At 48.4% G+C, this 24,916-nt stretch overlaps 1 protein-coding gene across 2 annotated transcripts in view; it reads right to left on the bottom strand.

Moving 5' to 3' along the window:
- The window catches only part of ACADS (acyl-CoA dehydrogenase short chain), a 28,959-nt gene extending 5,649 nt beyond the window's left edge, over positions 1 to 23,310 (bottom strand). Inside the window, exons 1-11 of one of the 2 annotated variants that reach the window (XM_084648660.1) lie at positions 23,079 to 23,310; positions 19,916 to 20,029; positions 18,763 to 18,874; positions 18,295 to 18,467; positions 10,408 to 10,571; positions 6,089 to 6,238; positions 5,751 to 5,862; positions 5,224 to 5,375; positions 4,577 to 4,747; positions 2,818 to 2,955; positions 2,426 to 2,521 (exon numbers count right to left, since the gene is read on the bottom strand). In XM_084648660.1, the coding sequence (XP_084504786.1) occupies positions 2,426 to 2,521; positions 2,818 to 2,955; positions 4,577 to 4,747; positions 5,224 to 5,375; positions 5,751 to 5,862; positions 6,089 to 6,238; positions 10,408 to 10,571; positions 18,295 to 18,467; positions 18,763 to 18,874; positions 19,916 to 20,029; positions 23,079 to 23,289 (1,593 nt within the window). In that variant the 5' untranslated portion in view covers positions 23,290 to 23,310. Of the gene's footprint in view, positions 1 to 2,425; positions 2,522 to 2,817; positions 2,956 to 4,576; positions 4,748 to 5,223; positions 5,376 to 5,750; positions 5,863 to 6,088; positions 6,239 to 10,407; positions 10,572 to 11,242; positions 11,320 to 18,294; positions 18,468 to 18,762; positions 18,875 to 19,915; positions 20,030 to 23,078 lie in introns of those variants that run through there. The other variant, XM_084648659.1, reaches the window with a different exon arrangement.
- Positions 23,311 to 24,916: the final 1,606 nt, after the last annotated feature.

Genomic DNA, 24,916 nt, shown 5'->3' with positions numbered 1-24,916 from the left:
CTTTTTATAGAATGTATATAGCAGGGCAACAGTACCAATATTCATGCACATGAGCCAGAATTGACACCCTCTGTGTTTAAACATACTTAGTCATATGCTGGAATTTGAGCATTTATTGGTAAGCCATCTCCAGATGTTTGATTAAAAGATGCAACTGTCAAGAGGGACTGGAGCCAACCCTGGTGCTGCTGGCAGATAGCCACAGCAAATTAAGAAAAAGCACCTGGCTCCAGGACACACTTAAGTTGCTGAAGCCCTGAGAGCTGGCTTTTTACTACTGGAACCTTGATTTGTCAGTGATAAGCAAGCATGCCTACAATTATACTCACATTCAAAGATGGAATGGTGTATTAATGGGTGATTAGGCCATTTACATCAGAATGCAATACAGCCTTATTCTATAATATAATGGTGGCTTTTTTACATTACACAATTTAAATAAATATCTGAACCAATGTTATTTTCATGCTATTACATATATAACAAATTTTAAAACCCCTTATAGTCAAAGTGGCACAACATAGCTCTGGGTCTTGTTCTCCATTCTGCTGTCTCCAACTTAATTTTACACGAGCTAAAAATAACTATAAAGATGGAAAATTAAGTAAAAATTAGGCTTCACTATGTAGCACTTTATGGAAGATGGGTATTGCCATACCAGATCAATGGTCTAGAGGAAGCTGTTGTAAAACCCCATTACACAGACAATTATGCCCAAAGGAGTGGTGGCTGGCTTATGCCCTGAAGCAAAAAGGTTTGTAGCAATTTATCCATGTTGTTTTTCCAAACCATGCTAATCTCTTGGCCTCACTGTTATTGTTTTTTAAATACAGTTGTGAAAAGTTTTTCCCTATGTTGTACTGTTGTCACAAACCCAGGACCAAAAAAAAACTTCCTCCATTTGTGTCCGTGATTCATTTGACAGCTCTTTGGCTCAAGTCGTTTTTTTTAAATATCAACAGGGCAGGGGAGATCAGGAGCAGTAACAGAACCTGAAATTTAGTCAAAGTGCATAATGAGCATTTTCAGTTTGTTGGCTGGAATTTGCACAGTGTGGCAGTAACATTTGTTTAGACTGATGTCCTTGCAGAAACCCTGCAATAGCTGCTGTAGATGACCAGAGTCCTTAACCTGACCTCTGTCTAGGGATTCAATCCCTGACTCTCCATCTCAGCCAGACAAACAAAGAGGTGCTACCTGGGGGGCCCTCACATCTATACTTAACTAGCAAGCATTCTAAGTGAGCTCTCTTCTGGCTCCCCAGGGCAGTCAGAATCCCATGTACGCTTTCACAACCCTCTGGTGATAGCACAAGTGCTGTCTTCTGATTAGTGCACCTTAACTTACAGGGCAGGGTTTTTATCCTGATAGGCAGCATGTACAGACAGAGCTAAGCTAGCTCAATAATAGCAAAAAGAAAAGGAGGACTTGTGGCACCTTAGAGACTAACAAATTTATTTGAGCATAAGCTTTCGTGAGCTGTAGCTCACGAAAGCTTATGCTCAAATAAATGTTAGTCTCTAAGGTGCCACAAGTCCTCCTTTTCTTTTTGTGAATACAGATTAACATGGTTGCTACTCTGAAACCTGGCAATAATAGCAGTGCAGCAGTAGCAGCTGCATGGGCTAGCCCTGGGTACACCCTGGACCATCCATGCTGCTGCTATGCAAGCTAGCTTTGATGTAACTATATCAGTGCTAGCTCAGGTATGTCTACATATGCTGCAATACCATCTCCCATGCACAGCACAGAGATACTGAGTTTCTGCGTGCCTGGGACATGAAGCTCTGCGGTTACTCACAGGACTGAGATGGGGAGCCAGGGTCAATTTGTGAAATTAAAGAATGAGCTGGAGACTATCAAGACCTCAGCATTTTAGGTGATCCAAGGTATAACTAGAGCAACTCCTTGATGTGGTGACCCTTCCAAGTCACCTACTGAATCACCCCTTTATATTAATTTAAGCTCTTCCACAATGTAGCATTTGTGACAGGTGCAAGATTTTTTTTTTAATAAACATTGGTTTTTTGGGAGTTCTGGAGAAGGTAACCGGATGCAGGTCCCAGATCCAATAATAAGGGCCAGTCTCAGGAGGGAATAGTGCTTATGCTCACTTTGCTTTGTGGACAGAGGATCTCAGTTGCCAAGGTTATCACACTACACCTTTCACTGGTGGTAAATTCACTTTGCAGGGAATCCTATGACCTGGCCTTCCCCCTGATTGACTTAGGCAAGGGGGATGCCATGTAATGTTTAGTTAATCTCAGAAAAAGACTAACAGAGGGCACTAAACGCTGGAAGATAAACCATAGGAGAGATCTCATGGTGGCTAGGGGCTGGACCAGATAAACCCTACTGAGTTAAGATTCTATGCATATCCCTCTCATTGCTATATCAACAGCAGATTACAGAAAGCAGGAACTACCTTTGTGTAGGGTTTCCCATTGTCCTTCAACATGGCTGCTCTCCAGGTCAGCAGGCGAGCACTCTCCAGCGCCAGTGCCATGTCTGCCAGCTTGAACTGCAACAGACAAACATGTGAGAGCAGAACTCATTTGCTTCACACTGCACATGTGTTGACAAACCTCACAGAAACCCAAAGCATCCCCCCATAGTAACAGGGAAGTGCCCAAGCCACTGAACCAGACCTGTGCATGGAGGCAGGTGTAAATCTAAGTTGCCTGCACACATGGTGTCCAGAGTTCAAGGTGCATTACCTTCCCCAGATCAGACCAGCTACTGTACTAATACAGCAGTACTCTTCTTATCAAAACACTCAATTACTGTCACCAGACAGAGGACTCTATTAACCCATACCTGAATAGCCTGAAGCTTAGAAATGGGTGAACCAAAGGCCAGCCTCTTCTCAGCATAATCCACAGCACAGTCCAGCGCTCCTTGAGCTATTCCAAGAGCCTGCGAGGCAATCCCAATCCTGCCCGAATCCAAGGTTTGCTGAGACACACACAATAGTTACACATCTGTAATGCCAGTCACACCGTGGGCTGAAGGGTGAATATACCTGTATGAGCTAGCAATCTGCAGTCATGTTGGCACCCCCTGGACAATCCCACAATGTATGAAAATAAAAATCCTCAGTATATTTAGTACATCCCAGATAGATACTGAGATCAGAAGGGGAGAAAGCATGACAGAGAGGAACGGGGGGGAAGTAAAGAGAAATTAGACACAAAATAAATCTAGTTTTGTATCTTTGTTCCCCCTACTTCTATAAGCAGCTCTAGTTTTTGTCTCTTTCTGGAGTGAACACTGTGGCTAAAATTTCCAAAAAGGACAAGTGATTTTGGGTGCCCAATTTGACACATCTTAGAGGGACCCAATTTTCAGAAAGTGCAAAGTTCCGAACATCAGGCTCCTTTAAGCCATCAAACATAAAATGCCAAAAAACAAATCACTACTCACTTGAGAGAGTCTTGGCCCAAGACTCTCTCAAGAGACAGCTCGCTCCCTTACTCTGAAGTGCAACACAAGCTTTCCTTCCCTTGCATGTACTGAAGTGGGTAACTAGTTAGAGGCCTGTTCAGGGAGGCGCAGTTTTGTGCTAGGTCTCTCACACACACCCCAGCAAGGTACTGGCATCTTTATAACCCCCAATTAACTGAATTTTCTTGGAACAATTCCAGCATTGCATTTCATGTCAGTGTTGCGCCTTCCTTGTTCAACCAGGCAGAATTTCACTCAAAAAAGCAGCAGTTTGCAACACTGCAACATCTTCTGTAAATGAACATTGCTAACCCCACCCCATAAAGAGGCCTCTTTATAAGAAGGGGTCCCAGCAGAAACCTCCACATCGATCTCAGGTGTATTTGAAACTTAATTCCAGAATAATGTGTCCTAAAATTCCCTTGCGCTGAGACAAGTCTGGGAATGGAAGGAAGGATGATGGAGGCAGAGACCTACCTAAATCAAGGTACTGATGACAGGTGCTCCCCAAGCCCTCCCAATTTTTGACTTTTAAGACAGCCTGGGAATGAGTCTAGCTCATGGACTGTAGGAGTCAATCTTTAGTTGTTATGCCAACCCCGCTTGGAGCTAAATCAGTGCTCCCAGAAGTTCAGAAGTCCTGCTACACTGCACATACTGTTCCTCAGGCATTATCTTCATTGTTGTGCCAAGATTTCAGTTCCTCAGAAGTCACACATGCTCCCCAAATAAGATCTAATCTAATCTATATCTGGATGAACTCCAGAAGGTATCCTCTCTGCATCAGCAAGGTATGAATTTCTGCCTCTCCTCCACAGAGGGAATTAAAGAGAAGCATCCAAAAGGCCTTGTGTGTTTCCCCACAGGCAGATCAGCAAATGTAGGGTGAGATGGTGAGAGGGGAGGCTCTCCCTCTCATAGAATCTCAGAGTTGGAAGGGACCTCTGCTTCATATCTGCTCATACTCCTACACCTGAGGATTGCCAGATAAGCTCCACAAAGGCAAGACCTACCAGTGGTGCTCCTCAATTGCCAAGAAGGGGTCACTACACACACCATTGGCTGAACAACAGTTTATATGGATATAGTCCTGCACCAACCCTGTCTTCCCACAAATCTAGCTGGCTCTCACCATAGCAATTTTGAAGCCCATCCCCTGCTGCCCCAGCAGATTGGCCTTGGGGATCCGGCAGTCCTCAAATATCAGATTGGCTGTGGAAGAGGCTCGGATTCCTAGTTTGTCTTCTTTCTTCCCCAGCGAGAGTCCAGCTGTTGGCATAGGAACCAGGAATGCACTAATGCCCTGGAATCAGATGCAGGATCTTAGAATTGCCTCCAACCTCTCATAATGCAGCTGGGCAGAGCTCTCCTAGGAAGCACGAGGCTAATCCCAACTCACCCACCCATCCAACTGGCCATGGGAAGGGAGTGGGAAAGAAGAAAAGTGATGGATCAGAGGGGGAATTACTGATTAAGGGCATTAAGGGGGAATGAAATACTCCTCCCTGCAATAAGCTCTGCTCCAGTGTGTCTCAGATGAACTCAGAGCCCCATGGGATAGACCATCCATCTACACCCCCTCTGGCAGCACTGCATCCCACACAGCCACCCCCCTTCTGAGGGGACACAGGCTTCTCCCAGCTCTTCACTTTGACTCCACAGTCCAATGTAATCTTATGGAGCCTTTTACCAAGTGCGCCACACTTCACAACCCCATGATGTGTGCTCCACATGCTACTTCCAAGAACTGCATGGAAGGCTTTAATCCACTGAGCTCACCTTGTGTTTTTGGGATTTGTCTGTAGTGGCAAACACCACGACAGCAGAGGCATCCCAGGCATTGGTGATCCAGGCTTTGGTGCCATTCAGGACCCATTCATTGCCGTCTAGCCGTGCCACTGTGGAAGCAGCTCCGGCATCACTGCCATTTCCTGAACAAGGCACCATGCAAAACAAAACCAAAGTATTCCTGCTCACTCATAACCAAAGGCAACAGAACCAATAACTTCTGCACCCCAGGGGATTGGGCCTGGGGCTCCAGAATTGCCCCTCCCCCTCACACTAGCCAATTACGGCACATCTAATAACAGTGGCACATGCTTTACTGGGGGCAGCTCCATCTCCCCTCTGTCCTCACAGAGCCACAATAAACTAGGAGTGGAAATGCCATCCCCTCAGAGGCTTCTCTCACTCCAAGCTCCCATACCCATTACAGTTCTGCTCCCTGGCTGACGTTACAAAGAAGGAAGTTTACAAGCGGAAATCATTCTCTGCCATCAGCCCAGGAACATTAACATCCATGTTACCTGGTTCACTGAGGGCAAAGCACCCTATTTTGTCTCCACTGGTGAAGGGAGCAATCCACTGATGCTTCTGCTCTTCAGAACCAAATTTCAGTATTGGACCTAAATACAGAGACTTCAAGAAGACAGAAGTCATGTTAATTCACTCTGCAAGAAAAAGTGAACCAACAACTCCCAAAAGTCCAGCACCATCATGACCAGGACCCACCCTCCAGGCTCAGCAAAGGCAGATGCCATTGCCCATCAGCACTGAGATTCACGCTACTCAACTGGCAGAGTAACCCCTGGCTGCTAGGACTGGTTCCACACACCCCATTTCCTAGACAGTGGGAGGGTCTTACATTATTGACACTCATGATGACACCCGTGGATGCACAGCCCCTGCTGATCTCTTCAACAGCGATGGAATAAGCCAGGTAATCGAGTCCTGCGCCTTTATACTCCTCTGGCACATCCATGGCCAGCAAGCCAAGGGCACCCATCTTCTTCACCTAGACAAGGAGAAATGGACAAGTGAGAGGCCTTGTCTATACTGCAGAGTTTTGTTAGCAAAAGGCAGCTTTTGATTGCAAAACAGTGGAGGTGTACACACTGCAATGCCACTTTTGGTGACAAAATAAAACCACCTCGACGAGAGACATAGGGCTTTTTGTGCAGAAGTTTTGTCAACAAAGAGCCAGTGTAGATGCTGCCGTTCGTTACATTAATATAACTGGCCTCCCCCAGTATCCCACAATGCCTGCTATGACCACTCTGTGCAGTGTTTTGAACTCAGCTGCCCTGCAGGCATGCACACCTCCCCTTTCAAAACTCCAGGAAGCTTTGACATTCCTCAGCCTGGAGAGCTCTCAGAGCTGCTGAGGCAGCTGTGGGAGAACTCGGAGCGAATCACAGAACCGCAGGCAGGCAAATCAGGTTGCTGGGAGGGGTGGGGGAAAGAGGGGAGACTGCTGTGCAGAGTTGGGGGCTGATGTGTGTGGGGGGAGGGTGTCCCCCTTCCCCAGGATTGGTTGTTCAGGCTGTTGTCTGAACTTAGAGACAGCATGCCAAGACACTCTCCCCCAACACACACTCCATTTCTGTCTCTCCCCCAACACACACACACGCACGCACTCCCCCGCAAAAAAAACACTTCAGTTGAAAAGTGGCTGGCAATCTGGTACAATGCCCATGGAACAACAGGATTGAGAAACCTGCATCATGTGATGCTGTACCTGCCCCATGAAGCATTGCAAACCTTTCCCAAAGCGCAGTGCGGCCAGTTGCAGAGTGGGATAGCTACCCATAGTGCACTGCTCTCTGTGTAGATGCAAGAGCTGGTAGTGTGGATGCATTCTGCTGACATAAGGAGCATAGTGTGGACATACAACCGCAGTTTAATTAAAGTACTTTAATTAAAGTGGCATAACTTTTGTTGACAAAACACTGCAGCGTAGACCAGGCCAGAGAGTCTCTACATCAGTGATGCCCTGGCAAACCCGCAAGTACATACGTACAGCAACACACAGCCCCAGCCTCATAGGTGCACTTGAGCACATGCACATTCCAGATGTGTTTCTGTTCATTCACCTGACCACAAGCAACAGAAACAACCACTTCTTCACTCCAGAGTATCGGAGGCACCTATGCACATACCAGACATGCAAGGATCAGCTAGTAACAGTAGCACGTTCTTTACTGGGTCAGCTCCTGCATACACAGATGTGCTATAAAGCGTACACAAAGGACACACCTGCTTTTGATTTAGTTGGGGACTGATCTCAACAGTTGCTGAGCAGCCACAGCTCACAGTGACTTCAATAGGAATTATAGATGCTCAGAACTGATGCAGCCCTTACTGATTAAGGGCATGTTACCTGAGGTTGACTATGCTTATTGCCACATGAGGCAAAGACTAGCCCTGTTTTAACTTAGAATCACTCTGAACCATAATGTTAGGTTATTCTCACACGCCCCATCAAAGCTCTGTTCATTACACTGTATAGAGGTGATTGAGGAGAAATCTAGCAGATCCAGTCCTTGCAACTATACCTTTAAATCTTTCACTCTATTTATACTGCATCCTAAAGGTACTTAAGAAAAAGGCTTTTACTTCACAGGAAAGCAATTTTAGTTGTCACACTGAGGTTATCTTTAAAAGAAGTTAATTAGTACTAACACGATTCAAGATATTCCCCACTCTGGGGTACCCAACATGTTCTGCCTTCTCAATCTTAACCTCTTTGGGCAATAATTGTGTATGTATCTTGTACATTGCTGAGCAACTGTCATGGTTTAACAACAGGATTGATCTTGTATTTTATGACATTGCCAGGTACTCTGGCCTAACATTTAGCTATTGTAAGAATTAAACTATTTGAAATCTAGCCAGGACCTTCTGTTTATTCCCATAAAAACTGTTTTTGAATTTTTAAATAAAAAAGTTCCCCTTGCCTGTATTTGCCTCCAAAATATTGTGGCTCTGAGCCATTATATGAAATCCAGAAAGGAAGACTATAAAGTGATCATGAACAAATGACACTGACTAATTTTATATGTAATGCCATAGAATGAAATAGAAAATGTTAATAGCATCAGTGGGGGGAAATACATTAGAGTCAACATCTTTTCACTTGTAAGAACCTCAAGGGTGATCAGTAAACCAGGGGAGGATACTCGTTTTATTTTCTTCGAGTCTGACATGTTAGGGTGACCAGTGGCTCAAACTGGGGAGAAAAAATTTGCCTTTTATTTGTGTACACTCAATTTGAAGCCTGTGGGCTACGGCAATAATATTTTGCTTTCTAGGACAGCATGTTTGATCGTTAACAATCTAGTTATTGTTTTAAGCCATCCAACTGCATTGGTACTGCAACAAGAGATGGCGGAGCTCTTTTCACAAAAGTGAAACGTCTAGACACTGGTACACTGGAACCTCAAACAATCCCTTCCTGCTTCTAATGGTCAAGAAATGAAATGTGCAGCTTCTCCATGGCAAGATGATTCTCTTGTTAGTTTTCATTCATTTCATGAGCTGAACTATGCTCAATACATGGACGTTTTATTGTGATACACTATTTTGCTGCAATGTGTGACCGGTCTCCTCTTTAGTGTTTTATTGATTTTCCAAGTCAGATGCGTCACATGCTGTATTAACTACAGCAGCCCTGGGGAAAGTCGCTGGGAGAGAAGAGAAAACTCAATGGTACCAAAGTCCAGAGAGGAAGACACAGAAGGGCAATTAACATGCACAATGGCTGGCAAAATTTATGGTTTTAAGGTAAACAGTGTGTCCTACAGGTAGTACAATATAACGTCTGAATGTACTGACGGAATCACTTGTGTATAACTCTGAAGCTTTGGTTTATCAGGCTGATTTGTGCAGTGGTCACATACAGAGATACCATGACACAACGGAGCTAGAGAACAGCATACTCAGTGTGATGCACGAGGCAGCATCTGACATGCATGATCCAGATTTAAACTGAACATATTTTGTGCTGAGCTCAGGGCTGGGCCACCTGTATCTATAGGGAGGCATGTAGAGGTCAGGCCATGTATTGGTGAGGCTGGGACACAGTTATAAGAATGGCAATACCAGGTCAGACCAAAGGTCCATCTAGCCTAATATCCTGTCTTCTGACATTGGCCAATGCCAGGTGCTTCAGAGGGAACGAACAGAACTGGTATCAAGTGATCCATCCTTTGTCGCCCATTCCCACCTTCTGGCAAACAGAGGCTAAGGACACCGTCCTTGCCCATCCTTGGTAAAAGCCATTGATGACCTATCCTCCATGAACTTATCTAACTCTTTTTTGAAGCCTGTTGTAGTCTTGGCCTTCACAACATCCTCTGCCAAAGAGTTGAAAAGGTTGACTGTGCATTGTGTGAGAAAATCATAGAATATCAGGGTTGGAAAGGACCTCAGGAGGTCATCTAGTCCAACCCCCTGCTCAAAGCAGGACCAATCCCCAATTTTTGCCCCAGATCCCTAAATGGCCCCCTCAAGGATTGGACTCACAACCCTGGGTTTAGCAGGCCAATGCTCAAACCACTGAGCTATCCCTCCCCCCGCAATCAAAACAATCAAAAATACTTCCTTTTGTTTGCTTTTAAACCTGCTGCCTATTCATTTCATTTGGTGACCCATAGTTCTTGGATTATGAGAGAGTAAATAACACTTGTGGCAGTGGGGGAGGTTTAGATTGGATATTAGGAAAAACTTTTTCACGAAGAGGGTGGTGAAACACTGGAATGCGTTACCTAGGGAGGTGGTAGAATCTCCTTCCTTAGAGGTTTTTAAGGTCAGGCTTGACAAAGCCCTGGCTGGGATGATTTAACTGGGAACTGGTCCTGCTTCAAGCAGGGGGTTGGACTAGATGACCTTCTGGGGTCCCTTCCAACCCTGATATTCTATGATTCTATGATACTTCCTTATTTACTTTCTCCACACCAGTGATGATTTTAGAGACCTCTATCATATCTCCCCTTAGTTGTCTCTCTTCCAAGCTGAAAAGTCCCAGTCTTATTAATCTTGCCTCATATGGAAGCTGTTCCATGCCCATAATCATTTTTGTTGCCCTTTTCTGTACCTTTTCCGATTCTAATATATCTTTTTTAGATGGGGTCGACCAGATTTGCACACCATCATCCCAACCCTTACACAAATGAGCTCACTCACCTGTTCATCAGGAAAGCGGTGCTCCTTATCTAGCTGAGCAGCAACAGGAACCAGTTCCTTCTCGGCAAAGTCCCGGCACGTCCGGCACAGCATCTGGTGGGTCTCTGGTAACTCCACTGTCTGGTACACTGTGTGCAGCTGTCGCAAGCACCCAAAGGTCAGGGCTGGAAAGTAAGGGGAGGAGGTGAAGGGGAGCCCTTACTGCCATGCCCCTAGAGCCAGGAAGTCCAAGCAGAAAGGAATAATGGTCCAGCAGTTCCATACTGGCCTGGGACGCTGGAGACCCAGGTTCCAGCCCTTCCGGTTAACTTTGGGCAAATCAGTCGCATCCCCTCCTCTCCGTCTGTCCCAGGGGTCGTGAGGCTCAGCAGGTGAAAGGTTGCTAGACGCCCAGATACCACGGCGAGGGGCCCTACCAGTCCCGCCACAGGTGAAGTACAGCGCGTCGGGGGGAGGTGAAGGGGGCCTGAGCCTCGTCCCACCCACAGCAGCCGGCTCCTGCCCCTTCTCACGGGCCCAGCGCCTGGTAGCGACCGGGCTGGTCAGGGGCGGCGGGGCTCCGGGCTCGGCGCCAACTGGCAGCGCCGGCAACCAGGACGGGGCAAGTGAACCCCTCCCCCCGCCTGTTCCGGGGCCCGGCCCCCCGGGAAGCAGCCGGGCGGGGCCGGGCCGCTGCGGGGGAAGCCGCCGCTGGCTCCGCTCCCACTGGCGGAACGGTGACTGAGGCGAGCAGCGCGCGCCACTGCCCCGGGCCCGGCTCTCCAGGCCCCCCCCGCGCGGGCCAGGCATCCCGGCCCCTTCCCGCGCTCTGCCCCCAACGCCCGCCCCTCCCGACCTCGGGCCGCAGCGCTGCCGCCCCGCGCGAGGAGTGTGGCCGCCATGCTGGGCCCCAGCCCGCTGCGCCTGCGCCCCAAGGCGCGCCAGATAGGCTCGCCTCCGCGTCATTAATATGCATGAGCCGCTTCCCTGGGTCCTGGGCGGAGCCGGGCGCACGAGGGGCCAGTCTCCGCGCTCCTCTGTTCTGGGGGGCGGGGCCGGGGCCGGGGCCGCAGCGGCTTGTGCTGGGCAAGGGGCTGGCGAGACACGCTGGGCGGGGGCGGGGGCGGGGGCCAGCGCAGCGCTCGTGCTTTGCCCGCACCTGCCCCCGCGGCGCTTGCACCAAGGCCGGGCCAGGGCTGCCATGGTCACTAGGGGCCGGCCACGCGGAGCGCAGAGCAGCTCAACCCCTGGGGCCGCCGTGACCCGCCCTTTGCCCTGCCCCCGCTAAGGGCCGTGACCACAACGGGCTAGAAACAGCGTGTAGCCCGGGCTAGACGCTAAACCTACCGCTGTGGCCTCTTCGCTCGCGGCTCTGCGCTGTGGGGAGCCGCTAAGCCACTTGCCTTATTTTATGCAGAGGCGGTTGCACCTCTTTGACCAGCGATCCCTTGTAACTTTGCCTGGCCAAGCGCGAGTGAAACAAAACCTGCAACGGGTAGCTAAGGGGGGAGCCCCCGCTTTAAGAGGACCATTGGAGAGTAGAAGCCATAGTCTCAGCTTTCTTGCCGGTTATAAATCTGCCCTACAGATTCAAAGTGAAACATATATATGTTTCCACTGTTGCCCAGAGTAGGTCCAAAGCTAGAAGTGAAGTACTGTGTTTTAAGAGTTTAATGGATGAATCGCAACCCCTTAGGGGGTCACGAGGTTATTACCTCAAGCTATCACCCCACCAGGCATGGGGCTGACTGTCTGTGCCCTTGTTAAATTTCATACCCCCATTTTTAATTTATAAGTGCAGGTCACACTGAGAGGCTTGGTGTGTGAAAGGGGTTGCCAATTCAAAAAGTTTGAGAACCACTGGTCTAATGTGAGTCTGAACTCCAGGGCTACCTTGTGCTGAGAGCTGGTGTAATGTGAGTAAGCCAAGAAATTACTCAGTCCCATTCTTGTGAAAATCCTGGTTTATTACTATTGCTTGGGACAAAATAACATTTTATACAAATAAGTCGCCTAGTTTACTCTGGACAAGGAGAGACATGACAAGACACAGTGGAATGAGGATCCAAGGTAGAAGGACAGCAGAGGAGGGAAATATCACAAGCAACTTCATTGATGCTTCTTGCATTCTCTGTGAAAAATATCTTTACAAAGGAAAAAATATATTTCTGTTAAATCTCCACTGAACTGCTACTGTCCTTTGTAAACTAAGGGGAACCTGCAGCACCCAAGGATCATTCTTGGATCTAAAGGGACAGACACGGGTGATATGGAGACAATATGGACCAAGACCTGGAGGGCTCCCAGGGTAAACGGCATTGTGAAGCAGAGAGCCAGTCCCAAATACAAGCAAATACTGGGCTTGTTTAAATATTTGATTCACAGAATGAAGAAAGTATGGATGCTGGGTTATATTTCCCCTCTGCCAAACTGGTTATATGAAGGTGTAACGCTACCCATGTCCTATCACAACGGCTCTGATAGGAGTGCCAAAGCTTTGGGGCACAGAGATGCATTTGCAACTTGCCACCAGCCCAAAGCCCACACATAATATGCCTATAAATGTACCTCAGTAACAAAAACACAAAAAAATCAGAAGTCAATATAGATGACCATGATATTTGCTAGAGCTTGCATCTTCTTTGACAGATGAAGAGGAATTGCTTATTAGACAGCGCCAGCTGTCCCTTAGCTTTGTCCTCACCATTAAGCCAGAGGGAGTGGGCAATGTTTTATGACTCCCAGGAATTACATCGGGTACTCAAGTCGCACATTGTTAGACAGCAGTCATCTGTGCATGTGGAAGGGTGGATGTGGGCTATTATGTGAAGAGCCCTGCATTAGGAGGGCATCACAAAGCCCAAAGCTTGATGTGACAAGACAGTGGTTCAGAAGACAAACATTGGATTTAATGAAGTACAGAACCTGGAAGTGGAATTACCACACTACTTGACCAAACTCATCTTGCTGCTCCACCACTTATCACAAAAATTATTCATCACCTTCCTGATTCATTTCCACTAACATATCCTGCTTTCAAACGTTTTGCCCATTATTCCTGGACCTTGACTAGAGAAGCAGAATGGAAATCCCAGCCGAGAGAAGCTGCAATGGGAAGAGGCTTCCTGCCTCTCTGATGAGAAGCACTTAAAACCATAAGGAAATACACAAAGGAAGACAGTTCATAACTAAGGGAGAGAACAGAGACAGCGATACCTGGTCATGTAACACTACGTGACCGTATCACACCAGGTGCAATACAAAATCTTCAGTCACGCATGGAACAGTTGTGCAGGAAGTTTCCTCTCCTCTCTTACACAGCACATGGGCCTGAAGCACTCACCTTGAGAATGCTTCAGACTGGTCCCAAGAGGACAAATACTTTATGGAGTTAGTTTCTGTTTACATTTTTGGCCCTTTTACTTACAGTATAAGCTTAACTCCCCACTTTCTTTCCAGCCTAGTGTATACTAACAAAGGGAGGCCAGTCTCACACTGATCTCCCAGCCACTAACTCCTTAGCCAACACTATAGAAATGTCTGCCTCATTCCGTTAGCACCAGCTCTGTATACACATATACCATGTCGAAATGGACAGTCCATTTGAAGGGGGAGGGGGAAGAATGCGTGGAGATTCCCATTCAATTCCTCCCTGGTTTGAGGAGCTTGTACCTAGCAACAAAGGATGCAGACTGAAGGTGAAAAGGTTCTCTGCTAATCATGTTTACCAAGGGCAGGGAAGTACTCTACAGACCCTCTTCTAAATGGAGAAGCTAACAGCATCCAGGAGAAGGGAACACTGGATTCTGCTTGGTATCCATAACTTCCTCTGCCTGACTAACTCCCAGGATAGTGTTGCCCACTTATCTGAGCTTTTTTCTCAGCATGTCTTTCTGGGGCTCGCCTTTTAAATCTGGAACACCAACGCAACTGGCAGCACCTCTCTTTTCCAACTGGGAAGTACCTGTTATGATCTTCAGTTTTCCCTTTCTTATTGCTAAGGAGATAACACATTCACACATGAGACACCCAGAGCACCAGTCCTTTCCTCTGCCCTGACCTCTGGATGCTCAAGATGACCACTGCAGATTGGAATGGACTCTTCTTCAGCAGCTAATACCCAGTCCCACATTTAAAGGAGTATACTCATGCTAGGCAGATGTACTCTGCAAAACAGCACCTACATGGCACCCAACCACTGCCAAATCCTCCTACCTACACTAAATACTATTTAAAGATTTGATAATACATCTTATTCATGTTGGGATTTTTGTGTACAGAATATTCCCTGTTGCTGGCTCAGGTGATGATACATCCCTTCTGACTACCTCATTATCCATTACACTTGGAACAAATACAGACCATCACATTCATAAGAACAAGCAAGAAGTAGTTGCTTTAAACAGAGAATTAGACAAAAGTCATATTTAAAGGCACCTGGATTTATACTACACACAAGTTCAGCTAGATTTCCCATCAGCTCCTTGGGAATAACTAGTTATCTCCTTAGACATTCCTCTCTTGAGCATCCTGGAACACATCAGGGCAGAAAGCACTTCTCTGGGGCAATTGTGTCCTCTCAAAAGTAGTATGGTGTACTTGTGTGAGAAAGGATCTCTCAGTATCACCATGGCACAGTGCAAGGAGCTCTGGAAACAGCCCCAGCAAAAGGAGAACTAGAGACCTTTCTTAAGATACACCAGCTCTACTGATTCTGAACTAACAATCAAATAGGATTATATGCACATCCCTGGAGAAGTCGATGGATAAATGGCAGGAGAACTGTTCTTTACCTCCCAGCTTTCTCACACCACAGCCACACACACCCACCTTGACCCTGGTCACCTTTATCCTATTCATGCTCCCAAGGTATTTGTTGTGGTGGCTCACAATTAATGCCCTCTCCAAAACAAAAAAGGCATTTGTGGTATCATTCATAATTAACACCCTCGCCTATAACTAAAGGTTCTTTCATGATCCTTATCCCACATTTGTTCTCACCTGTTGCCTTGTAGCTAGTTGATCCTCTGTGCTAGTGCTAACACTATTCATCTCCTGCCACACAAACGGAACAATGGCTTTCTTTTACTGTGTAAATATTAACAAGACCTAGGTTGTAACATCCACATTCCTACAATTGTGATTCAATCAATATTTACGCCTGACAAAGCAGAGTCTACTTTGGGCATTACCTAGCATGACTGGTAACCAACTGTAGCCAGCGTGCGTGTGGCCACGAGGTGCATTTCCACTGTTTGAGGGGGAACAAATGATACTGGCGCTGATCAATTTGTCGAGCATAGATAAGGCCAAGCTGTTAGACACAAGAGGCAGGCCTGATCAGCAATAGGGCTGGAGTGAGAATGAATGGCAGGGTATCAGTGGATCAGGACATCCAATATGACACCCAGCTAAGCAGTTCATTAGTGCACATTTGCGTGGCAGAGAGCTAGACCCCAGCCTCACTGCCAGGGACACACATTGTGTCACTGCCTGACACAAATATTTCTTCCCATCTTCAATGCCAGGTGCTACACAGGTCTGAAACATACACTTTGGTTTGGCTGCTCTAATAGCTCTAGTAATTATCTCCACAGAAGAAGTCATAAATATAAATGATCCAACCAAACAGGCAAAACACTGGCAGAGGCCCAAATCCACATGGTTTAAGGATAAAATCATGTCATTTCTTTCTGTTGGATCACCACAAGCAGCCACCTCCCAACAGTGCCTGAATGTCCTGGTCTGGGCACCATTTAGGGCCCAGTTTAATACTAGCACAACCCTAAGCACTGGCCCAAGCAACACAAAGTAGACGAGCTGGTAACACCATTGCTTCTTACTATAATACCTCTGATGTGTTGCATGGGTTTAAAATATATATAAAAAGACTGAAGCCTAGGAAGATCTGCCTGCTAAGCAGAATGTTATTCAGGTAACTCTCCAGGTTCTCCCCCAACCACCAAAGAAAGAGCTAAATGGACAGACCCCATACCCCCACAGTGCAGCTTGAGCAGAAAATTCTCTCACATAGATGCAGGGGAAATGATGAAGGTGGCAAGATTAACCTCAGCCCTAAAGCTGAGCCCCAATCATAATCCAATTATTTCCTAACAACAGCTCAAGGAGTAGGGAGTCTGGCAGGTTGATTGAATGGCCAATTTAGTGTAATCTCTCTTTTCAAACATCCTGCACCTCAATTCAAATCCCTTGCAAGATATACTTGTAACGTTCCCCAGTCCCTGGAAGCAGAAGGAAGATTCCTGCACCATTTAAAGCTAGATTCATCCCGTCTTGTAACTCTCCCCTTGAGGGATGGGGAGGGGGGTGCAAACTGGGATCCAGTCTCACTCATTCACACAGGCTGAACCACTATGCAGTAAGGAGGATATCTGCTTTTCAGGCTCCACTAGCTACTTGGAGAAAGCAGATTCTCGTATGGAGAAATAGCTTGCCCACACATCAGCTGAGCTCTCTGGACAGGGGGCAGTTTGCCCACTGGGTGTCACAGGGTGTAACCTAACAACAAAAACCATAACATCAATAATCTGCTAGCAGAGCCTTAGAGTCCCTGATCTGAAACCTAAACAAGGTACCATCAGAAACAGAGAGAAAGCCAGAGGCAAGGTACGTAAGAATGCAAGGGAGGGGAGTGTTGCAGGGAGATTTCCTTTACTGTCACAAACTGCCACCTCAGCCTTCTTGCTTCATGTTTTGAGTCCATGGGTGAAGGAAAGGTTCAGCAAGAGGCCCTGGTGCATGAGACAGCAGCACTCCTCTCTTCCTGCACACCTGGAATGGTTAGGGATAGCACAGCGTCCAGTGGACATGAACGCAATGGTTATTGTCCCCCGTTGTAGGCATAGTCAGCCTTGTTGTGCATGATCAGCTTGTTGTCCACAAAGTAGAAGCTGTCTGAACGGGTCTCATAGGGGTGTTCAACCATCAGGCGGACTGCGGGACAGAAAGGTCAGTTACACTCATGAGTATTGTGTCTGGCACACCCCAAGGGGCAGTGCAGTGTCAGAGGAAAACAAGCACTTGGTAAAAAAACCCTTGGTCACTTTGAAGCTCTGCACCTAAGGAGAGGTAAGAGAAGCAAACTGGTGTAACTGTGAGAGCCTCAGGAGCTCTGCACTGGCCCATCTGTTCAGCCTATCCAAAGAATGCAGGTCTCCAGGCTGTCAAAGCAAACTGGAAGAGGGTGGCTCAATTTCACACAGATATTCTGGAACCTGTGTCAGGCCAAAGTACAGCAGCACTGAACAAATACATTCCTCCTCTAAGACCTGTCTGGTGTGGAGTAAGTGGAAAAACTAATGTCACTTGCACAGCCCAGCTTGTGTACTCAAGTCACATACAAACTCAGCTCACCCTCCATCTGCCAGACATGCCCAGAGAGTGGCAGAGAGTATTCAACTGTCGCTGTCCAGTCTGTCCCTCAGTGGCATAGCCCATCTTGTAATAAAACCACACTGGGAATACTCTCAGCTTACCATCACAGATGGCTCTCCACAGGCTCCCAGAAAAGAAACTATCCCAGTCTGCCGTTGGAGGGCTCAAATCCCAAACAGTGGGTGCTATGAATGTGTGTCTTTGGCCTTTAAGGGAATATTCTCTCCAAGTCACCAGGGTTACCTCTTGGACTATATATTGAGGCATTATGTGCAAAAGCCACTGTGACTCTGAGGTCACCAGCTGCCGATAAAAGAAAACACCAAACCTCAACCACACAGCATATGAAGGCAACTTGCTTAAGACTACACAGTGAGTCATCAGCAGAGCCAGAAACTGAACCCAGATCTACCTGTTCCTAGTTCCCTGTCCCACCACATGACCATCTATCATCTCAGGGAGAGAGAGCATTTGAACACAGCAGCAGTTCAGTGAGGGAGGAAGGATACCTACTGAGGTCCTCTGAGAGCTGGGGGAACTCATAGATGTGTTCACATGTGTTCCTGCTGCTGGGGATGCAGAAGCCAAAATCAAAGTCAAAGTTCTTCAGTAAGCGATCCCGGAAGTAATGTCTCTCAATCATTCGGAAGTTTGACACTGGCTTGTCTCCCACTGTAAACTCCACTCTGCAGGCATAGGGCAGGAGAAATACACTTCATGAGACCACCTAGCTCACTTCAGAATGGGAGAGGCAGAGAGCCTCAGACTTGCAGTTACGCAGAACCTAACAATAGGGCTGATATCAGTGCTAAACAGAGGCAGATCTTGAAATCTTCCCTGTCACTATTAGCTTCTTTTTCATTTGTATTATGAACTTGGTCTCACTAGTCCATTGTTAAGTTCACCTATGAATTGACAGGGTTGGTACCTAAAGTTCCCCGGAGGTCTTACTCCCCCCTCTTTGTATGAGCTTTTACTCACGTTGCACCGACTGTCCGGAGACGGAGAAATGCTGGGGTGAACTGATAGCGAACAAAGCGGCCTGCACTGGTGTCCACTTCTCCACTGTCCTCATCATCATCATCATCTTGCTCTAGAAGAATTTACCAACTCAGGGTTAATCTTCTGATGTTCTAGGAGTAACATGCTGATGTCTTGTGGATGGTGTACAGAAACCATAAAAGACACTGCTCAGACACCCAGCACTGCAACATCTGTTCTTTGATATACTACGGGCATTAAGAAGTTAACAGAGAACAGTTTCATAGCAAACGTTCACAACTGATTACATGGACCAAAAGACCCTGCTCACAAAGATGCATATCCAGGAATCAACTATGGAAGTACATAGTTACATGACAACTAGCTTTTTACCTCCAGGATCTGCACTTCAGTCTTCCTTTGGCTACTTACACATAAAGGGACTTTTGGTGGGGCTTAACTATGGAATTTGATAAATCTCGATCTAGTGTTCAGGGGAAAAAAAATCAAACCATATCAGACCACAACAGCAGCACCACATCTATGGGGCATTCAAGTCCCCCAAACACTGGGCACTATCTGTAACAACCTTGCTGAGCCGAGGAGGTAAAGGGATCAATAAGCATGGTATTCACATCCCACAGAGCTCAGAAATGGAAAACAAGTAGCAGCCTGCAGTGGCTTTGAAATGTACTGCCTACATGAGATCAATTCCTAACAACCATGTGTCAGTAGTATAACACACACTATTAGAGTTGCCCCAACTGCTGGCAATTTCAGGTCTGAAAGGATCACAGGGAAAGAACTCCCCTCTCACCCCTACAGCTGGTCTTCATTGTCAGGGTTGAGGCACATTTACAGAGAAGTATGGATGAAGCTCTGTGCTGTACCAATCCCATGGAAAGAGGATTTCAGTCTCCAAAACACCTCTCGCTATTACCATATTCACTTCACATTCTTTTTTTACACAGTAACTAGAATATTCGCAGGCAGAGAAGCTCTCAGTCCTGCAGGAATCCTAAGGGATGATACAGGTGAACTCAATACACTATGCATAGTGAAAGATCTTGATGTTTGGCCTGCATGACCCCTTCCCTGGATCCCACCAGATCCCATAATATCTAGCCCTTTTCCCACTGTCAGCAGGTTCTACCTGAAGCAGAAGGCTTGGCAATTTCAAACAGCACTGTCCCTGTCTCCAGGTCCCGGATCTTGAATCTGGTGAAATCAATATTGTAGATGTTGTCCTCAGGTTTGCATAAATAATCTACAAGAGAGAGAAACATATTAGGGAGATCTTTTGCTCATGACAGTCCAGATCAGGAGAAGAAAATATGGGCCACATAACCCATATGCTTCAAAGGTTCTCCTCTCAGGTATCAAAAGGCCTTCAGCTACATTAACTGAGCCCAAGCACCTTAGAACGTTTAGGGATATTTCCCAGAAGCTTCTGGGAGAGCTGAAGGGGGCAAACAGCAAGGAAACCAAAAAGCAAGTTGCCAGTTTGGCTAACCAAACAGTACAATACGGTTCAGCATTTGGACTCAGTGCTGACTGAGACAAGTTACTACTACTCATATGTACATATTGTATAACTACTATAAATTACTACTACTGCGCAGCTGTATATACTGAGTGAGCTAATCCAATCAAAGAGGGAAAATGAGACTATTCAGTATGCCATAGTTTAACACAAGCACCACCTAAGCAGCATCACTCCTGCAAAAAAGCCAACAGGACAGATTGCAAAAGGGAACAAGAGTTCGGCTCCTGCTGCATCAAAACTACTGAAAAGTGAAAGACCAACAAACTCAAGGAGTAGACTGAACAAGAATGACAAGCAGTCTCAGGGCTTCAGGGATATTCATCCTAGAGAGGCAAATAAAACAAAACTTTGATGGATCTAGCCAATTTGGGACCTAAAACCAAAAATGTAACATCTACATGGGCACGCATGTTCAACTTCACAGAAAAATCTGGATCACTATGGACCAATACAGTCTCAGTATTCCAGACCCTTATAGATTTTGTCCCCCAACTTTTCTGTCTGTATGGACAAATGTAGCTGGTGCTGTTAAACCAGAAAAGACTGGATGTCTCAGCACCAAGGTGGACCCAGATGGAAAAGCAGAAATCTGTCACAAGAGCCTGACTTCTGCCTTTTAACCTTTTAATCTACCCAGCCAAGTACGGCTGCTAAGAGAGGAAGCAGTGCAGGTCTTTCACCTAGTCTATACTAGGATCTTTTCTGGAAGGGTCCCCAGGGAAGAGGTGTCCTGGACAAGAAGGAATATTCGGTGTCCTGGCAAGGTTACTTCTGGTGTCCTCAGAAGAGGATGTCAAGTTCTGCAGAGAGACTGATACTGGGGCCACAAGGGGGGTAAGGTATACAGCAGGAGTGGGCAAACTACGGCCCAGGGCCTTATCCGGCACTTCAGATGTTTTAATCTGGCCCTTGAGCTCCAGCTGGGGAGCACGGACAGGGGCTTGCCTCGCTCCAGCTGGGGAGCGAGGTCTAGGGCTTGTCCCACTCCGGTCATGCTAGGGCTCTGTGCCGCTCCCAGAAGCAGCAGCATATCTCCCCTCCACCTCCTACACGTAGGGGCAGCTAGGCGGCTCCACACACTGCCCCTGCAGCTCCCATTGCCACCACCACGGCCAATGGGAACTGCAAGGGCAGCACCTGTGGACAGGGCAGCACGAAGAGCCGCCTTGCTGTGCCTCTGTGTAGGAGCCGGAGCGGGTACACGTCACTGCTTTTGGGAGCTGCTTGAGGTAACCGCTGCCCAGAGCCTGTACCCCAGACCTGTTCCCCCTCCTGCCCTCTGAACCCTTCAGACCCAGCCTGAAGCTACTCAGCAGTGGCTTTGAAATGTACTGCCTATATGAGATCACTTCCTCGGTACCAGCCTGCAGGTCAGTACAGGCTCGGTACAAGCACCCTCCTGCACCCCCAGCCCAACCCCAGAACCTGTACCCCCAGCTGAAGCCCTCACCTCCTTGCACACCCCAACCTTGCACACCCCAACCCTCCTTCTGTGAGAATTCATGACCCGCCATACAATTTCCATATCCAGATGTGGTCCTTGGGCCAAAAAGTTTGCCCACCCCTGGTATAGGGGATCCCTGGCGGAACGATAATAGGTGCTGGGAGTAGGGTGTATGGGATCCCTCGGGGGCAGATAATGGGGCCTGGGGGGGGTACGGTGTATAGGGTTTCTGAGGGGATATAATGTGGCCTCGGGGGGGTACGGTGTATAGGGTTTCTGAGGGGATATAATGGGGCCTGGGGGGGGGGGGTACGGTGTATAGGGTTTCTGAGGGGATATAATGGGGCCTGGGGGGGGGTACGGTGTATAGGGTTTCTGAGGGGATATAATGGGGCCTGGGGGGGTAGGGTGTATACAGTTTCTGAGGGGATATAATGGGGCCTCGGGGGGGTACGGTGTATAGGGTTTCTGAGGGGATATAATGGGGCCTGGGGGGGTACGGTGTATAGGGTTTCTGAGGGGATATAATGGGGCCTGGGGGGGTAGGGTGTATACGGTTTCTGAGGGGATATAATGGGGCCTGGGGGGGTACGGTGTATAGGGTTTCTGAGGGGATATAATGGGGCCTGGGGGGGTACGGTGTATAGGGTTTCTGAGGGGATATAATGGGGCCTCGGGGGGGTACGGTGTATAGGATTTCTGAGGGGATATAATGGGGCCTCGGGGGGGTACGGTGTATAGGGTTTCTGAGGGGATATAATGGGGCCTGGGGGGGTACGGTGTATAGGGTTTCTGAGGGGATATAATGGGGCCTCGGGGGGGTACGGTGTATAGGATTTCTGAGGGGATATAATGGGGCCTCGGGGGGGTACGGTGTATAGGGTTTCTGAGGGGATATAATGGGGCCTGGGGGGGTAGGGTGTATACGGTTTCTGAGGGGATATAATGGGGCCTGGGGGGGGTACGGTGTATAGGGTTTCTGAGGGGATATAATGGGGCCTGGGGGGGTACGGTGTATAGGGTTTCTGAGGGGATGATAATAGTGTCCATGAGGGGTAAGGTGTGGCGTCTCAGGGGTGATAATGGAGCCTTTGAGAGGCAAAGTGTGTGGGATCCCTGGAAGGGATCCTCAGAGAAACGGCCACGAGGTCCCCGTGGGCCTCACACTCGGCTCTGCCGGAGAAGGTGCCCGGGGAGGATACGTGGGGCAGGGCGCCCGCGGGCGGGGCTAACAGGGGGGCGCCAGGGAGGGGGAGCAGGGGGTCCCCCGGGGCGGTAGCAGCACGGACGGCCCCGCGGTGCCCGGTCCCCCAGCTCAGCACTCACTCTCCGTGACCCGGCCCAGCGCCAGGACGTGTTCCGGCCGGACGGTCTCCAGCGCCAGCAGCTCCGCTTCTGAGCTGGGCAGGGCCGCCCGCAGCGCCGCGTCCCCAGAGCCCCGCCGCCCCCGCAGCCGGCTCAGCACCCCCCCGGATCCCGGCGGCGGCGGCTTCTTCTCGGGGCCTGGCGCCGCCACCCTCGGCCTCGAGCCGCTCATCGCCCCGCCACCTCTGCCAAGATGGCCGCCGCCTCCCTCCGTAGCTATGGGAGCGAGGGGCGGGGCGCCCGCGGGGTCAGAGGGCAACGGCGCGATGCCTGGCAACAGGGACGGTTGCGACGCCGGAAGTACTTCGGACCCTTTGCTCGGTTCTGAGAGCCAGGCCGGGGACTGAAGCTAAGCGTGGTGCACTGCGTGCACTGCCTGGAAGGGAGACCCGACCTGGCAACGCAGAGCCCAGCTCGATTGGCTGGAGCGGTCAGGAGTGTGCTGCGGACGCTAAGCCTGGCCCTGAGAGGAAAGAGCGGTGCCCTGGGATGGGAGCCTTCTGGAGACTCCCACACACCCCTTCTCCGTGCCCTAACCAGCTCTACAATGTTACTCACCATCAGCTGCCCCCAGCCCCACGCCTACGTGGCAAGGATCAGCCCCACCCCACAGGAGCTGCTGGGAGTCAGGACCACATGGCCATGCACCCCGCCCGTCCCTGCTATAGCTCGCTCCGGGGCAGCTCAGCCTCGCTCTTGCGGGGCTGGTTACTGGGCCCTGCAGTCACAGGCGGAGGTGGGGACGCTGAGCAATCTGCAGAGGAAGAGCCATGCCCCCAGAAAGGCCCATCGACCGATAGGCAGAGTAGTACTAGGATGTGGGGGAAGAGGGGTGCTTATGCTTTGGTGAATTGATACCAGGTAATCAGAACCCATTACAAGAAAATAGGGCATAAAGCCCATTCCTCAACCCTGCGAAGATCAGCTTTGTACTCTGCACTGTGGCTGCCCTAGTCGCATCTCCACTGCGTGCCCTTGGAGACGCAAAACCCCATTCCAGCTCTACCCACCTGCAGGCTTCCCTCTCAGGGCACAGCAGAGCTGAAATAGGGCAATTTCTAAAACTAGCCACAGAGCTGCAGTACTGATCAATATGTCTGAGCACACGAGCGGGCACCTAGGACACATTTACATTTCAGAACAGCTTCAACATGCTTGCACAGATAGCATGCTAGGCTGTGTTCACACCTACATCTCATTCTGAATAACACTTTTGCTCTGCTCAGCCCAGGCCAGCTGCTGTTTACTCATTTTAATATTAATGTAGGGTTTTTTTTAAGTTTAGAGATGAAGCATCTGCTTCCAGCAGCCATAGAAGAGTCAGTTACTGCAGAGATTCTAAAGCTGATGAATTTGGGCTGGCAATGCAGATGCTCCTAGGAATTAACTGAAGAGATGAAAACAGCACTGCTCCCACACACAAAGCTTCAGGGACTGAATTATCCTCTAAGATGCGTCATGAGGCCCCATTTCTCCCAGTAGCTATATTAGAGAGATAGGTCTAGCCCTTAGCAAGCACACCTTTGGCACAAACAGAAGCATTACTATATTACTCATTAATTTAATTGAATAAAGTATCTTCTGGGGCAGCAATTTAATTACAGAGGATGGGTAGCTTCCATCCCTGAGGAGAGAGAGGAGCAGTAGTTTCACAAAACAGTGTTAAGTCATTTCACTTAATGAAGTGGTTACAAGTTGTGGTTTGTTGATCTCCCAAGCACCAGCCCACTCAGCCAGTAGGGGTCTGAATCCTATAACTAAAGTCGCAGGCTTCCATGAATTTTTGTTTATTGCCCACG

The sequence above is a fragment of the Lepidochelys olivacea genome (genome assembly GCF_965140295.1).
Source record: "Lepidochelys olivacea isolate rLepOli2 genome assembly, chromosome: 15".
Classification (NCBI taxonomy): Eukaryota; Metazoa; Chordata; order Testudines; family Cheloniidae; genus Lepidochelys; species Lepidochelys olivacea.
Note: the sequence above shows the minus strand (reverse complement) of the source record. Positions and strands in the feature narration are given on the sequence as shown.